Raw genomic sequence first — 15576 nt, 5'->3', positions numbered from 1 at the left:
AAAAAAAAAAAAATATATATATATATATATATATATAGTGAATCACTCGACTTGGAGACAAAATAAGTAATTATTTTTAATGCCAAATTGTGATCAAATATGGTAACATTCCATCCCTATCCAAAATAATCTCAAACACCTCTTTCCTTGTCCTTCAAGGATTGGTACATGCAAAAATTTCTCCTATATATAACTTGAAACACCGCCCATACAAAAAAAAATCGCTGTCCAGATTCTCCAGTTAACTTCGGGAATTTACCGAAGGCCAATCTAGAAGGATGAGAAGACGTAGGACACGAAAAACTACATGCAAGAACACAAACCGCGTCATCTCAATAATCGAGACTATCCCGAGAGAAATTGTTAGTGATATTTTGGCTCGAGTAGCGACGGATTCGCTAACAGATATAACGAATGTCAAGTTGAGGTATATTACCAACATCTGATTATTTGTTACCATAACAATGTGTTGCCAATGCGTTTGTTTGTAACTTTCAATTTTCCTTTTTGCAGCTGCAAAGTATTAAGGGAAATAGCCGAGGATTCTTACGTATATCGACATGTATCTCTCGCAAAGTTTCCAGTTGTGCAATGGAAGTCTCAAACTGAAGAGGAAAAATCTTTCTTGGATAAGTGTTGGGAATGTGGAAATCCAGAATATCTTTATAGAAGAGGAGTGGTACGTTTTAAAACAAAATTCATTAGGTCTGATTTTCGAGTTCTTGATTGCAAAAACTTTAATATATTTATTCGTTACAGGTTGATTACTTTAGTCGGAACCGGTTGGAATCGGCTTCCGAGTACTTGACGACTGCTGCAAGGTTAGGACACGTCGGAGCACTTTATGTTATCAGTATAATCTTTCTATTTGGCGAGGATGAAAAGAAACAGAAGGGAATATCAGTATTAAGTGGAATGAAGAAATCAAGGATCTTCAGGAAAAGGGTGAAGCGTTGCCGCAGATTTCTAATAGAAATATTGAGGATGATTTGGATAAAGAATTCTCTTGTTATATATCATCGGCCGATATGCTGTACCCAGAGAGATCAGCACGCGAAGAAACAAGGTTGGCCTTCAACTGAGTTTGAGGAAGAAGATATGTCGTGTGATGGTTGTATATGTGATACAGAACTTGCTTTTATATTTGATGTGCTTCCTAGTACCTTGTAATCTTGTTTAAGATTAGTTCGGGTTGAGTATTTGCTGTGTATGTGGTTTATATAAAGTAGAATACATGTTTACTGGATCAAATTACCAATGCCAAAGCGGAGTGGAGTGCAGGGGAACGGAGAGCATCGAGTGAAACGGAGTGGTGCGACGACATCGACCTTTTCAAGTTTTAATATACTGTTTGTTTGCCAAGGACGATACATGGCTATTTTCTTAAATCTTATACAAAGTATAGAGTCTTGTATGGCTTGTGTTAGTATAAATACTGATGATGTAACTTTATTATTATTCATACTCGATAAAATATCTTCGTTTCGTTCCTTAGGAACATCATCGAATTGTGTTAAATTCTTGTTCATTTCACTTCTCTATTATTGCATATAAAATCCAACGGTATTCCATGTAATTCAAATTCTAGCATAGGTTTCATATCAAATTGTTGGAATGGAATCCAACTTTTGTATATGTAGTTTAATTAGGTTATAAGAAAGTTAGAATTGTTCTCTGAATGTACAACTGTTGTTGAAAATTAAGTAAAATTTTCTTATCGTATCAACAATGGGAGGTTTCACACTTACTTTATTTACAAGAATGTTAAATGGGATAAGCACACACAAGCCGAGCTGAAATTTCCCTGTGCGAGCCGCTTGTTCAGTTTGTCTAGGAACCAGGAAGGAAAAAAATACAAATAAAATATTTATAAACCCCTAGCAACTTGGCTTTCCCTACCTTAAGGAGAAATGTTCCAAGTGTTACATACACTAGCAATACTTAGCTTTCGGCAAAATTTCAGGTGGACCACTTTATTTTAGTTGCGTGCCAAATTTATCTTCAGTCAAAACTTAATTAAAATGGACTGAGTTAACAAACTAAGACAAAGTTTAGTCGAAATGGGTATGACTTTGATGATAAATAGTGGAGTACCAAAGCATCCATGGGTCGAAGCATTTACAAGTGGCACTATAAGTAAACAGCAAAAAACCGCTTCTTTTTTTGGGTTCCAAAACAACTTGGGCGAAATAGGGTTCATGTCCAACAACAAACTTGTACAAAACTAGAGAACCAAACACTTGAATGATCAATAATCAAATACTCGGATATAGTTCGCAAACAAAGTTTGTTTTCAACATCAATACAGGATCAAAGAACAGCAATCTTTATAATCAATCCACGTAGTTCTGGATTGAGTTAGCTCTGTTTCTATTAAAATACATAAAATGCAAGTACTTTCAAAACCTCCGGGCAGTAGGCAACACAAACGAACGGAATGTAAGGAAACTCTACTAACATTTATAAGAACGAACAAAAGGACTTATTCCACCAAACACACACAGCTGCTGCACAACAATTTTTGGTATTTCCATTTTTCCATAATATTTGAAGCCAAATGACAATTCTCGCAAGCTTCACTAAATAATTAACGGGCAAGAACCTGCATTTGAAAATAAGGACGAGTCATGCATATGTCCAACTTGAAATGTTAGTGTCAATAAACAAAAAGATTCTTCAGTTTTTTGATGCTCTTACAGCATATAAGAACAAGGAACAGCCACCCAAGATACCTGCACTCTTATTTTATTTAAGCAGCACGACTAGGCATTTTGCAATCTACCTGGACAGTAAAACCAGAAAAGAGAATGGAGATGATAATTACACAAACTTGAGACAAATTAATACACATAATATGTGCTCCGGAAGAAAAGATAAAAAGTAGCTATCATTATGCAAAATGATCGGCAGTTTTTATATACCTGGCCAAAAAAAGTCAGAAAAGAGAATGGAGGATAACAAGTACACAAACCCGAGACATTGAAATAAATAGCAGTAGCTCAGAAGAAAAAGATTGAAAGTAGAATCCCCAATTTGGAATAAAATCTCATTTGTTATGCATTTTCGAGAAGATGCAAAAAAAGAAGCCAACCGAAAACCATAATATTCCAACAACATATTAAAAAGTTCTCATTGTGGGAATCGAGATGTTATGAAATCATCTGGACTAACAGTTTACATCCCAATTTCATAAGTAGTACCATAAACCGACAATAAATTGTATAAAGAACAGAATGGCTTGTAAATTATCAGTTTGTTTAACTAGATTAGCTTGGCAATTTGTTATTCTTCAACATAATCTTTTTTACTTGTCATAATTCAGAAAGGATGGTCGCACAGCTTGGATTAAAAAATAATCCGGGTTAATAATCCAAATGGTCATGGAACTTTGCAAAAAGTTTTCACGAGGTCACTGATCTTTAAAAATTATCTAAGTCATCACTGAACTTTGCAAAAAGTTTACACGTGGTCATTGAACTTTAGAAATCACTCCATTCATCACTGAATTTTGCAAAAGATTTCCACGGGATCATTGAACCTTGCAAAAAATTTCCTAGGGGTCACTGAGTGAGTGATAAATGGGATAATTTTTAAAGTTCAATGATCCTGTGGAAACCTTTTGCAAAGTTCAGCGACCTCGTGAAAAACTTTTGCAAAGTTCAGTAATAACTTAAGTGATTTTTAAAGTTCAGTGATCCCATGAAATGTTTTTGCAAAGTTCAGTGACTATTTGGGTTATTAACTCAAATAATCCTGATTTTATCAAGATCAGTGGAACAAAAGAACATCTACACGTGCAGGATCCAAAACCATTGGAAGAGGGAATATGCACAGAGGTTTCATTTTACTTATATCAGTCTTCAGAACCAAGAAAGAAAAGAGCTATTACCTAAGTTATCTCAATATATGCGGCCCAAAGTGCTCCAGATCAAAACTGGACAACACAAAGGGCTAGGAGGAAGGCCTGTAGCACCAAAAGCACTAAGAAACTCAGCAACACCCAACATATGGAAGAGGTTTTGACAGTGAAATTAGGCTTAATCTGCTTATTCAAACAGGTTTCACCAAACTAATTATTTCACTGGTCAAACTTCATCTCTGTATATCTGCACAGAGCATTAAACAAAAACTCGATATTATAATGAGAAAATTCATATTGCATTAGAAACAAGATAACTGTATATCTTTAGAGAAAATAGGAAAACAGTGAAGTACAAAAAGTGATCTCTCTCCTAAACATGCTGCATGCAAAAGAAAGATCAACTTGCCTGCGAGGATTCTTCTGCCGCTGCCCAAAGTCATCATTTGCAATCTCTGCAGATGAAAATATTCAGCTACATCAGGGAAAAGAGAAGTGTAACAATTGCACAGGAAAAAAGGAAAGTTGAATATATCTTACCAGGCCTATGTATGGGCTTCCCATCATTATCAATTTTAGTTGCATTGTTTTCTTTGCTGCATCAAATAACAAAATTAACTATTTACTCCCACATAATTGGGAAAAGAAAACAATTATAGTCCATCCACTATAAGACAAGTGTGGTAAAAGAATGCAGCTATTAGAAAGAAAATTGGATGCAGAAATAAAGAGAGAAGGAAAAAAAATCTAAACAAGTATTTTACAATATCAACTGAAAAGTGTAAACTAGCAAACAGGGAAAAAGTGGACAGGAAAGTGGCAGCTGTCCTACCGACCTTGAGGCAGCTGGTACAGAGGATGTCTGTCCAGATTGATGAGCATTGTATGAACCATCAAGAGAGAGATATGGTGAACCAAATGTTGTCCCTAGAGCCCCAGCAGCACCAGCTAAAACTGGTAACCTGAATGTCATTAAAAATATATTACTTCGACGAAAAAGAACAAAGATTATAAAATAAATTTCGTCCCATATGAAGCAGACAGATCAAGTTTGCATGGAGATGTTTTGTCACCATTTGGACTTGATGGTACAAGCCTGTGTGTGGTGTGGAAGGTTGAGTAGTGATACAAATATTACCAAGTCATTTCAGAATTCCCTAAACCAAGTTGTGATTGAGCTACATATCCAGGGTACGCCATGCCAACAGTAGGAACTCCAATGCCACCAGGGTGCTGGCCTCCAAATTGCATAACTAATAATCCACCAAACAGCAATAATCATTTTTTAAGGTAAAAGACATGAGCCACACAGACCACTCACTATGAAGTAATTATAGTTTAACTTGCAAAATGTGCAAGAGTCAAAACTCCAAAAGGCAACTCGAATGAAAATCAGGCTCAGTGAGTGAATTGTGATGGTGGCACTTTCTTTGTAAGATACTCTCTACCAACTTACCTGGCAAGAAAGCAGGGAAATTTTGATCACCATTACCACTGCCCACATTTCCAGAGGCCCCCATAACCTGAGCTCCACTATATAGAAAGGGGCCCCTTCCACCAACTTGAACACTACTTTTTCCTTTAGCAACCAATGCAGTCTTGGATTTACCCGAGTCTGAAGAAGATTCCAGCTCTATAGGTTCAAATGATTCTATAGCTACTGCTTTTGGTGGAGAAGTTTGTGATCCACCATCAAGACGCGGAAATTGCTGACCAGAAGAATAAAAAGAAGATTGAGGCCGACTTCGAACAGGATTTCTCTGAACAGTTTGTTGCTGGGTTGGTGGAAAACCCCTGTTGACTTGATTATTAGAAACAACTGGCTTGTATGTCATTTGCGCCGAAGAATTCCCCCCTCTCCCTTGACCCCGCAGAGGTGGAGGTTGAGTAGAGTTCATTGATGAAGAAGATGGCAGCATTTGCATGGTGTTGAAAGGCTTCCCAGCCACTGTAGAAACTGAACCATCAATATAAAGCTTATTCGTGCCAATAGAATCCACCATATCCTTTCCCTGCAGCAATGTGGCGGATTGAGCAATTGGAAAACTCTCACCAGAAGCAGATGATTGAACATTCCGACTAGTTGTGCCAGCTTGGGCATCCCCTCTCTGTGACAAAGTGGTCTCTTTTGTGGAAGAACCAGAGGGATAAAATGGAGGAGAAGTAATGCTTAAGTTTGATGGAAACACTTGTTTTCTAGGTGGATTCGCATCAGGTGCTACTTTTGACACAGATATGCCAGTTCTCCCAGAGCTAACATGTGAAGGTTTTTCAGTTGATCTTCCAGATCTAATAGACAAATGGAAGGATAAATGTAAGTGAAGAAACTTGATGAGCCTAGCCCCACCCGAAAAAAAGGAAAGAACAAGAATAAATGTTGGTTTATACTCACTGTTTGTTTTGTGCACGAGGTGCCTCATTATTGCTTCTAAAAGTTGGCCGATACTTCTGAGGTCCTCGCCCCCTCACACCCTTCGGAGCATTGCCGTGATTGTTATAACTATTCTGATTGTTGTTATTATTGAATGCTTTGAGCCTATGCTCTCGTGAAGATCCAATGTCTGCACCTCTATTTCTACCGCGACCCCGGTTACGACCCCTAGAAGTCCTCCTACGCTGGAATATGACAGCGCATATCAGGAGACCAAAAGATCATGATAAAAATACACGCATGAGGAAATACACACACATTAACCCTGATGGTGATTCAGTGAAAATACTCACCTCTTCATAATGCCTTTCCTGAATCGTCAGCTCCTCAAACTTATCATGCCCCCATTTCCGATCATCTTTAGACTCCCATAACTTTCTTCCACCAAGAGTTCGCCTGAATAAAATAAAATTCACATGAAGATCATTTTCTTTGCGTGCTAACCTAATATATCAATAGGATGAGAGCAATAAAGGTTAAAACATCGAATCCTAGAGCAACATTGTATTGGAACTTAGAAATATTTCAGGACTACATTCTATCATTTTTGTGTTTGTATGCGTGCTTACCCACTCCTCATACAGTCTTATCATTAGAACAAATTATGGTTTGTTCTTCGGATGTGTACGATAAATAAATATCTCTAGCACATCGAGTGAGGAGAATATAATATTAATCTAAAATTGCTACAATGCATTATAGCCCAACAGTGAGACTAAACCTAGTGCATGTATAGCAAAGCTTCACTTTTTTAAGCTAGTCAAACATACTTTTTATCCATTGGACACACAACATACTACCCCTTATCATCCACAAATCCTACAGGACTCACAGGTTATAAACACTACCAAATATGCTCCTAGTACTTGTGTACTTCAGGTCTTTATCTGAAGTTGCAACTTTTTCACAACCCTTTACCACAACAAACGGCTGGCGACACGATACTTGTGTTATGTGACTTCACTCTTTTCTAACTTTTTCTTGTTAACTCTGTGCTTTATATTCTTCAATTTTTCTATTAACTTAGAGTCAGCACAAGTAGAATTCACAAACAGTTGGTCATTTGTGACTTATTTCATTTGTTCGACTTTTAATTTTAGTGGTGAATTTTGTCCCATCACATGATATTTACTTTCTAAATTAATCTATGCACCATTGCTGATTAAGGTTAAAGTTGCAAACTAGACTTTTACTTTTGTTGTAATATATTTTTACGAATTTTTAAGATGATTTTTGGCTATAAGTATATTTCATAATTTTGTTATCTTTTGACTAATTTATGATGAGAGGTAAGCGGTACACCTTAAATCATGTCGAGGCCTATGCCTTGCCTAGGAAAGCCGAAACACCTCAAAACCCTATTTAGCATTTTTAAACACAGAATTAAAGCTCAAGTTACTTTACTGTGAATCAATTTTATAGTAAACTCTGTGATTTTTGTGATATTAAGAGTAAAGCTTATACATTTTCAGAATTTGTTTAATTAGCTCAATATTATAGGACAGATTTGGGCTACTTTTTTACTACTAATTGTAGGACGTTTTTGCTTTAGGCCTGTCCCTACCAAGTGGGAGAATTTTTTAAACGGAAAATCTACAAAGCTGTATTTCCCACCTCATTGACTCAACCCTAAGATGTTCCCAGAAGATTTTTGGTCGCGCTATTCAAAAGTGCTTGCATTAGTACAGTATGAGCTGTATGGATAGGTGAACTTGTCGGCAGCTTAAGTTGAACATATGAGTTTATATAAAACTGCAAACTAAGAACAGATGTTCTATAAATCCACAAACCAAAGAAAGTTCCACTAGAAATCCCACTTATGCAGGCATTACTCAATAATATTAATGACAACATAATTTGTAGTTTGAACTTCACATGACATGAAACCACCAAACAAGTTCATACACCAATGATAACTAACCCCAAACAGCCTAGCATTGCAAATCAACTAACTCGAGTCAACACATCGTGAATTAGGGACGTTGAAAATACCTGTTTCGCCCACCAGCATTGTCCCCAAACCTATCATCGTGCATGTAAAATGCCCCTGCAGTGGGCACTGCATATGGCTCAGTCACCTTCTTCTCCTCCTCCACCTGCTGACCATCATTAATATTATTATTATTATTATTCCTGATCTCATCTGCATCATTCTTCAAAAGCTTTTCCTCTATTATATCTCCCTCAACCCCTCCTTTAGTTTCCACTGACTCTCCACCGCCACCACCTTGCTCTTCATACTCCAACTCCTCAATTTGCTCCTCTGCATACTCATCCTCCTCCTCATAATACTCCTGTTCTTCTTCCTCCTCTAATTCATCCTCATACTCCGCAGCACCACCTTGGCCATCTGATTCCAAATCTGACTCCAAACTACGTCTTGATTTCTCTCCAGGCTCTTCTCTTTTTCCAATCTCCACCTCCTCTTCATCGTCGCTCGCCTCTCTTCTCCGCAAATTCAATGAAAGCTTTGCCTCCTCCGGATCGCTCTCGTACTCATCCGCCATCGCTTCCCCACTCATTAATTAAACACAAAAAGTTGCGAATTTCCAACTATTCACACAAATTCCACAGAAAAAATAAATCCCTCTAGCCCAAATTTTTGAATGGGTTTCAAAATTGATATAGAATTACGATGAGTGAGTCACTACTAGTTTCAAAATCCAATTCTAAATTTTTTGAGGCTTCGATTAGGGTGTAGAAAACCCTAGCTTTTTCCCCATTTTGTGGATAGATTTATTGGGGGTTCCTGATTTATGCGTATTTGTTCACGGGGTGAAGTCTCCCGGTGGTTAGTTTCAATTTTGGTCATTCTAATTCTACTAAAATTGCAATTGGGTCCCCTTACTTTAATTAACCTCTGTTTGGGAAATACACCGATTATGTGCATATTATATTCACAAAAACATACCGTTTATTTACGTGAAATCTAACCGTAATTTCAACTTACCGAAATAGAATTTGAGAAGCAAAATAATAATAGTTACCGAATCCGAATGCATGAATATGTATTTATCTTTTTTGATTCTTGAACGAAAGCAAATTATTTTTTAAATCAAACCTTGCAGAACAAATATGTAAATAATGTTAAGCAGTTTCTGAAATCAAACCATAATTAAGAGAAATCAGAAAGTGAAGGAAGAAATATGCAAGTGGTGAATTTTTAATCGAGGCAAGTGTTTGACACTTAATCCTTAAGATGACCCGCATCGGTGCTAACGGTTTTCCAACAATTATCTTCCAAAATATAACGACTACGTCAAGTCATAGGAGCACTCCAAATGGCTCCGATCAGCGAACTCGAACGGAATTCCCTCTCTATCATAAACGTGACTTTGATGCAAGACATAATCATTTCTACAAAGTATTTTAAGTAACTTGACATGAAATGAATAATATGGAATTATGGAATGAATTGAAATTCCTGAATGATTAAATCTAAACATATGGGGTCAACATATAGATGTTGAAAAGATTTGTCTCAAAAGACACAATCTATGGAAGAGACACAACTATTGAAATTAGTCTCTATATTTAAAAAGAGGCATCTCTTGAAAAATGATAATGCCAGAAGTCATAATTTTTATATAAAAATACCTTTTCAGCCAAATAATTTCTAAAATATTCCATAATATTCTACGCACTTTCCAATAATTCACGGTCATTGATCCCCCGTCTCTTTCTTTGCTACAATCATTGTGTGTGGCAGTGGGTACACCGCTCGCATTTGTAGATCGTGAGGGCCTGCAGATTGGAGCCGGAGAAGATAATGGGTGGTTGTGCCAACCTGTTGGAAAGGAGAATAGGTGGTTGTTGTTGCAACGGATTGGAGCCGAAGAAGAAAATGGATGCTCGTTGGTTGTGGCTGCTGTGATGCAGATGGATCTATGAAATTTTGTTGATTTTTGTTGGATTCAGTTTATTGGTTTTTGTTAGTATTGGGGTGGTGCAGGTTATTCTGACAATGTTGGTGGTGGAGTTTGGTGCTAGTGAGGTGGTACGGTAGTGGATTTGGTTTTCTTGAATCTTGTTGGAGGCAATGGTGGCGATAATTTTGTTGGTGGTTGGGCTACGATTTTGTTGGTGTTTTGGTATTGAATGTTGTGCCTGCAATCTTTTTGTTTGGACGACAGTGTTGGAACTTGTTGGTGGCGTTGATAGCTGCTAGTGGCAACGACGGTGGTCGCAAGTGTTAGTGGTGGTCACAAATTATTTTGTTGATTGCGAACATTAAATTGGTTAACATGTGACCAGTAAAACAATATGTGACCAATGAAAAAAATAAATTGTGACCAAAGAATAATGTGTTACCTAAAAAATCGATAATTTGATAATTTATGACTATATAATAAGTTGATTATAATATTTGTGATTGATAAATAAATTGTGACTTATAAATTTTTGATTTGTGACCAATAAACAGCTTGTGACATATAAAAATTTTAAATTGTGACATTAAAATAATTCACGACATATAAAAATTATGATCTGTAATTGAAAAATAATATGTGACTAATTAGATCGTTAATTTGTGATCAAATTGTATAGATCTGTGACCTTAATATATATAATTAAACAATTAATTAAATTATAAATAAGTTTAAATAAATATTTGATTTTTGAAATTTGAAATCTTTCTTCTTAGTTTTGAAATTGGCTAGACTTAACTTTTTAATTATGAATTTTTCCCATATTATAAACACGTTTGGAAAATCAGTGGCCTAAACGCTTAATCGGGTTAGGTGTGCTAATTGGACCGACCTGCTAATGACTCGGCTTGTAATTGGTCAAAATCGAAGTAGAGTGGTGATTGACTAGTTTTAGGTGCAGAGCACAACAATGATTATGTAACTCATTATATAAAAGTTTGATGTACATGTAACAAAGTTCATGATTAAGGGTTATGTTACTTGTACATAAAAATGATACATAAAATGATGTGCATGTTTGGTACATAAGGGACTACATAAAATGATGTGCATGTTTTGTAGCGATTTTTCTATTCAAAAAATTAATTTTTTTACTGTTATTTCACTATTCCAACATTCATTATTGACTTCTTCTCTCACGGATATGACTTACTACCAAACAAACACGACGTGGAGGGAAAATATTGACTATATTTTCAACAAACAAATAATAAAGTTATATGTAATATTATATAATCCATTATGTAAAGTTGGATGTATAAGTAGTAAGTTCCAATCATTATTTGAGTTGACTCTCCAATCATTAATTCACTTGACTCGCGTCTTCTTCGTGTTCGTGGTGATACGCTGATCCCCTCCCGATACTAAACTCACCAACCAAACATGCTCTCCACACAACCAAATGACACGTCGCCATTTTACCGGCCACTCCCGTCGAACCCTCAATCGCCGGAACACCTCCCCCAGCAATCTCAATACGTCGTCGTATTACCATACTATCGCCGCCCCCGCTATTCGTGCCTCATCCTCCACCGCCGCCTACTCTGCATTGCCGCCGTTCTTCCCTTCCTCATCGCCGCCACCTACATTCTCTGGCCCTCCGATCCCTACGTCTCCATCGTTCGCCTCCGTCTCGATGGCCTCCAATTCCATACACCCCCCAAAATCTCCATCGACATAAAACTCGACCTCACCGTGAAGGTTCGGAACAGAAACTTTTACTCCATTGATTATGATTCATTAGCAGTCGCGATCGGGTACAGGGGGAATCGCCTAGGGTACGCCACCTCGAACCACGGCTGCGTCAGAGCTCGTGGTAAGTCCTATGTCAGCGCTACGCTTCAGGTAGATGGAGTTGAGTTTCTTTCGGACGTGATTCTGTTGCTGGATGACCTAGCCAAGGGTTCGGTTCCGTTCGATACCGTGACTGAGATAGATGGGAAACTTGGAGTTTCCTTTTTCGACATTCCTTTGAAGGTAAAATTAATTTAGCACAGTTTTGAATTATTTCGTGTATGCTCTGCAATAACTGGTAAACACATGAATTGGCATTTTACTCCAGTTGCACTATAACAAGCATTCAGTCTGTTCGAGTAAAAATTTAGTATATGCGTAGTGTAAGAGTCCAATAGATGTATGTATTCTATTCCTATTATCAAAGCTAAAGTTTCTCGCCTTCTCTTACTTTTTAGCAGCCGATTATTTACTCAAGTAATAGAGAATAATAGAAGCATTTATGGTGTATAGCATTGCATACAATTTAGTTCTAATCCAGACTGAGATAAGATGGGTTGACATGTTGATTATGAATTTTGATGATTAACGAAAATGAAGGAATAACAATCAGTAATTATTTTTAACTTGGACTGGGAGTAACGGGTTCTGTTTAATTCTAGTTCTGAAAAGTAGAACGATGATTGTTGCTTTACTCTTGGAGCTATAGATGAAACGGAGAAAAACAACTGAATGGAAATAATATAAGGATTACAAAGATAGGTCATTTTTGTCTTTAATCAATTTGTTTGGGGGAAGGCATGCTAAAGGGTTATGAAAATTGATATCAAGGCAATTTATAATCTAGAGGGTAATGTGCTCCTTTATGAACAAGTTTTCTAGAGTTCATCTTCCGTAGACATGGTTTCTTTAAAGTTGTGGCAGCCGAAACAGCCAATTTAGCCCTTGTTTGTGCCTCATTCTCTAAAAATTCATTTTTCTCTGGAACTCATTTTCAACTGCACATTTTTTCAATAAAATAGTTTTGCACGTAAACCCCTCTCTACTTGTTAATCACAAAATAAAAATAAAAAAATAAAAAAAATACACCTATTACAGAACTCATTTTTCACAAAAAAATGGAGCTCAAACATAATTTGTAGTCCATGAAACTAAGCAGGTAAAAATAAAATGCAGATAACAGTAAAGCGAAACCTCCCAAGCCATTAGATTCATTGATCAAATTTAAATTTATAAGATAAATATTGTTAGCCGATTAATTAATGAAGGCGTGCTTATGAGTTCATTCACTTCGGATGAACCTATGGGCAATAGAATGAAGTGGCACCGGGTTCGAGCTCCTACTCTAGGTTGTGTGCCAAATGTCATATGAGGAGAGTTATAACGGCAGCATGGCGTCAGTAGGGGCTTAAAGAAAATGGTGTAAGCAAGAAGAGAGTTTCCATTAGGGCACATGTTTGAAGACGATTTATGACTGAGTTCACCTGTGAGTCAGTGATTCAAAATCTGCGTGTGTGAGCATAGAGGTAGAGAGGGAAGATTTTCACAGGGTCTTGGAGATGTGCTTAGGGTCATCCTTAGCCGGTCCAAAGAGAGGTTTCTCATTTCTTCACAATTTGATTTTTCATCGCACATAATTACCCTTGAAAATTGTTTAATACTCCAGCAATGGGAGATGAGAGAAGTGATGGTGCAGAAAATACAGATTGCAAAGACAAGGGAGGGCGAGGATTTTTTTGTCTTTTCTTCTTATTGAAAATTTAAATTTCCCTTTCTATTTGCAGGCAAGGGTAAACTTGCATTTTCAACGAATACTGCTGATAAGAGATTTAACGATCTTTGGACCAAAAACATCAGGTCGAACTAACTTGCAACAAAATTTTAAAGTTTGGAATCTCGAATGTCCAGAAAGATAGATTGGCCGAAGTGCTTATTTAAAGAAAGTCTGGTGACCATAGGTTCAGTTTCCTCCAACATATAAGATAAGAACAAGCTAAAGATATTGTGATCGCCTTTTTAGAGGCAAATGAATATAACTGTTCTAGAAGATTGTATCTCATATTGAACATAAGTTATTATATAGATCTCAAGGTTTAATACGGCAACAAAATACTGCTCTTCTTACTACTGTTATTTAGCAAACAAAAAGAATTATTGAATTTTGGCTTTGCGTTTAGCAAAAGTTAGAACTTTGAATATTGTTTATTCCTAGGAAGAGAACATGTTGCATAATTCTGAAATTTGCCGATTCTAGAATTTGTGGAATGTAAGACTAATGGCTTACAAGGTTGAAATGGGACGGTGAAGGTCGTGGTTTATTGAGTATGATGTAGTGGGACGATGAAGGTTGTGGTAGGAGAACGGGCTTACAACGTCAAAGTGGGACGGTGAAGGTCGTGTTGTATTGGGAATGATTTTTAGATCAGTGTGAAATAACTTATCCTATCCAGCTTTATTTAGTGCTTTGGTAGATGGGATCTTATATGTTCCTTTGTCGGATTTTATTCTACTTTCTCACCTCTATTTTCTGTTACAAATTTTCTTATTCTGGTTGTTGTATGATATTGTTGCTTTGCACGTGTATTATTTAGAATCATGGAGTGACTACGATGGTACATGTACTATTCTACTAGTTCCAATGTCATTTTGTCAAATCTACTTGCACCCATATCCAATGTATTTTCACTCATGAGATGTTTAATGTATTCTTTCTCTCCCGCTATATGTACACTTCTTCTTTTCTGGTATCCTGGTATCGAACTGTGGGACAGATCTGGTTTCATTACTTTTTTAAGACTAGGTGGAAATAAAATTACGGTGGCACGGGTACTCAAATCCCCCCTCAACCCTGGTGGCACGGGCATCTAAACTATTTATTATCTTTTTACGAAATGTCAATGTGCAGATCAAAATCAAATTTGTCAGTTTCTCGTGGAATCCTAATTGTGATTTATTACAGGCAAAAATATCATGTGAAATCACTTTAAATGCACAAAACCAAACAATTGATCATCAAAGCTGCTATCCTGAGGTAAAGTTTCAATCTTTTTCTAGTTTTACCTATCTTCTGGTTGATCTTTCTTGCATGTGTATAACAATGCAAGGAATTGGACGTGAAGGAAATCAATTTTATGTGAAATTAAGAAAGAAAAATCTTATTCATTATACCCCCAATCTTGTCTAATGCTGCGTCTTGGCCTACAATTCGAAAGCAATTGCACCATCTAAAAACCACCCTTTCTCTACCCACCACCTCCCCTCTCCCCTCAGAGTGGAGGTTTGTGAGAGCGAGAGTGATAATACCCACAAGTAAAGCGCAAAATTCTTATAGTTGGAAATTTGAACTGCTTAGCTAATTCCAATTTATCAACAGTGATGGAATACTGGACACTGCAGAAAAACTTTATAAACAGAGCTAGGAGATGAGGTTGTGTTTGCAGATTGCCAAATAGGGAGACCAGAGCTGGGTTTTTGTTACTATAATCTTGGATTATTACCGTCTCTTTCATGTATAATATTATACTCTGTAATGGTTATGGGGCAAACATTTTTATGGATCTTTATTATTAATTATCATACGTACATATGTTAGTTGGACACAAGAAATTGAGCATGAGTAGATG

At 36.8% G+C, this 15576-nt stretch overlaps 3 protein-coding genes across 6 annotated transcripts; 2 read left to right on the top strand and 1 right to left on the bottom strand.

Annotated features, from left to right (window-relative positions):
* The first annotated feature begins 234 nt into the window (after window positions 1-234).
* Window positions 235-1464, top strand: LOC111393045 (putative F-box protein At1g67623). Its single transcript, XM_023018750.1, has 3 exons — window positions 235-427; window positions 514-679; window positions 760-1464. The coding sequence occupies exons 1-3, from the start codon at window positions 279-281 to the stop codon at window positions 1168-1170; spliced, it is 726 nt and encodes a 241-aa protein (XP_022874518.1). The 5' UTR covers window positions 235-278; the 3' UTR covers window positions 1171-1464.
* A 765-nt stretch (window positions 1465-2229) lies between these two features.
* LOC111369166 (protein MLN51 homolog) lies at window positions 2230-9047 on the bottom strand. 4 transcript variants are annotated; one of them, XM_022990785.1, is made up of 11 exons: window positions 8283-9047; window positions 6584-6686; window positions 6252-6475; window positions 5316-6148; window positions 4998-5112; window positions 4696-4821; window positions 4400-4455; window positions 4269-4314; window positions 3890-4106; window positions 2698-2778; window positions 2230-2602 (listed from the first exon to the last, which is right to left on the bottom strand). In XM_022990785.1, exons 1-9 carry the CDS (start codon window positions 8810-8812, stop codon window positions 4079-4081), a joined length of 2061 nt encoding a protein of 686 aa, XP_022846553.1. In that variant the 5' UTR covers window positions 8813-9047; the 3' UTR covers window positions 2230-2602; window positions 2698-2778; window positions 3890-4078. The 4 variants fall into 4 exon arrangements, with proteins under 4 accessions (XP_022846553.1, XP_022846438.1, XP_022846625.1 ...); XM_022990670.1 differs by having other exon boundaries at window positions 2698-2782; window positions 8283-9046; XM_022990857.1 differs by having other exon boundaries at window positions 2241-2602; window positions 2733-2778.
* Window positions 9048-11515: 2468 nt separating this feature from the next.
* LOC111369031 lies at window positions 11516-15566 on the top strand. Its single transcript, XM_022990537.1, has 3 exons — window positions 11516-12196; window positions 14913-14984; window positions 15327-15566. Exons 1-3 carry the CDS (start codon window positions 11603-11605, stop codon window positions 15327-15329), a joined length of 669 nt encoding a protein of 222 aa, XP_022846305.1. The 5' UTR covers window positions 11516-11602; the 3' UTR covers window positions 15330-15566.
* The last annotated feature ends 10 nt before the right edge of the window (window positions 15567-15576 follow it).

The sequence above is a fragment of the Olea europaea genome, chromosome 1 (assembly GCF_002742605.1).
Source record: "Olea europaea var. sylvestris chromosome 1, O_europaea_v1, whole genome shotgun sequence".
In the NCBI taxonomy this organism is placed as follows: Eukaryota; Viridiplantae; Streptophyta; class Magnoliopsida; order Lamiales; family Oleaceae; genus Olea; species Olea europaea.
The sequence above is the reverse complement of the archived record's forward strand: the minus strand, read 5'-3'. Positions and strand labels throughout refer to the sequence as shown.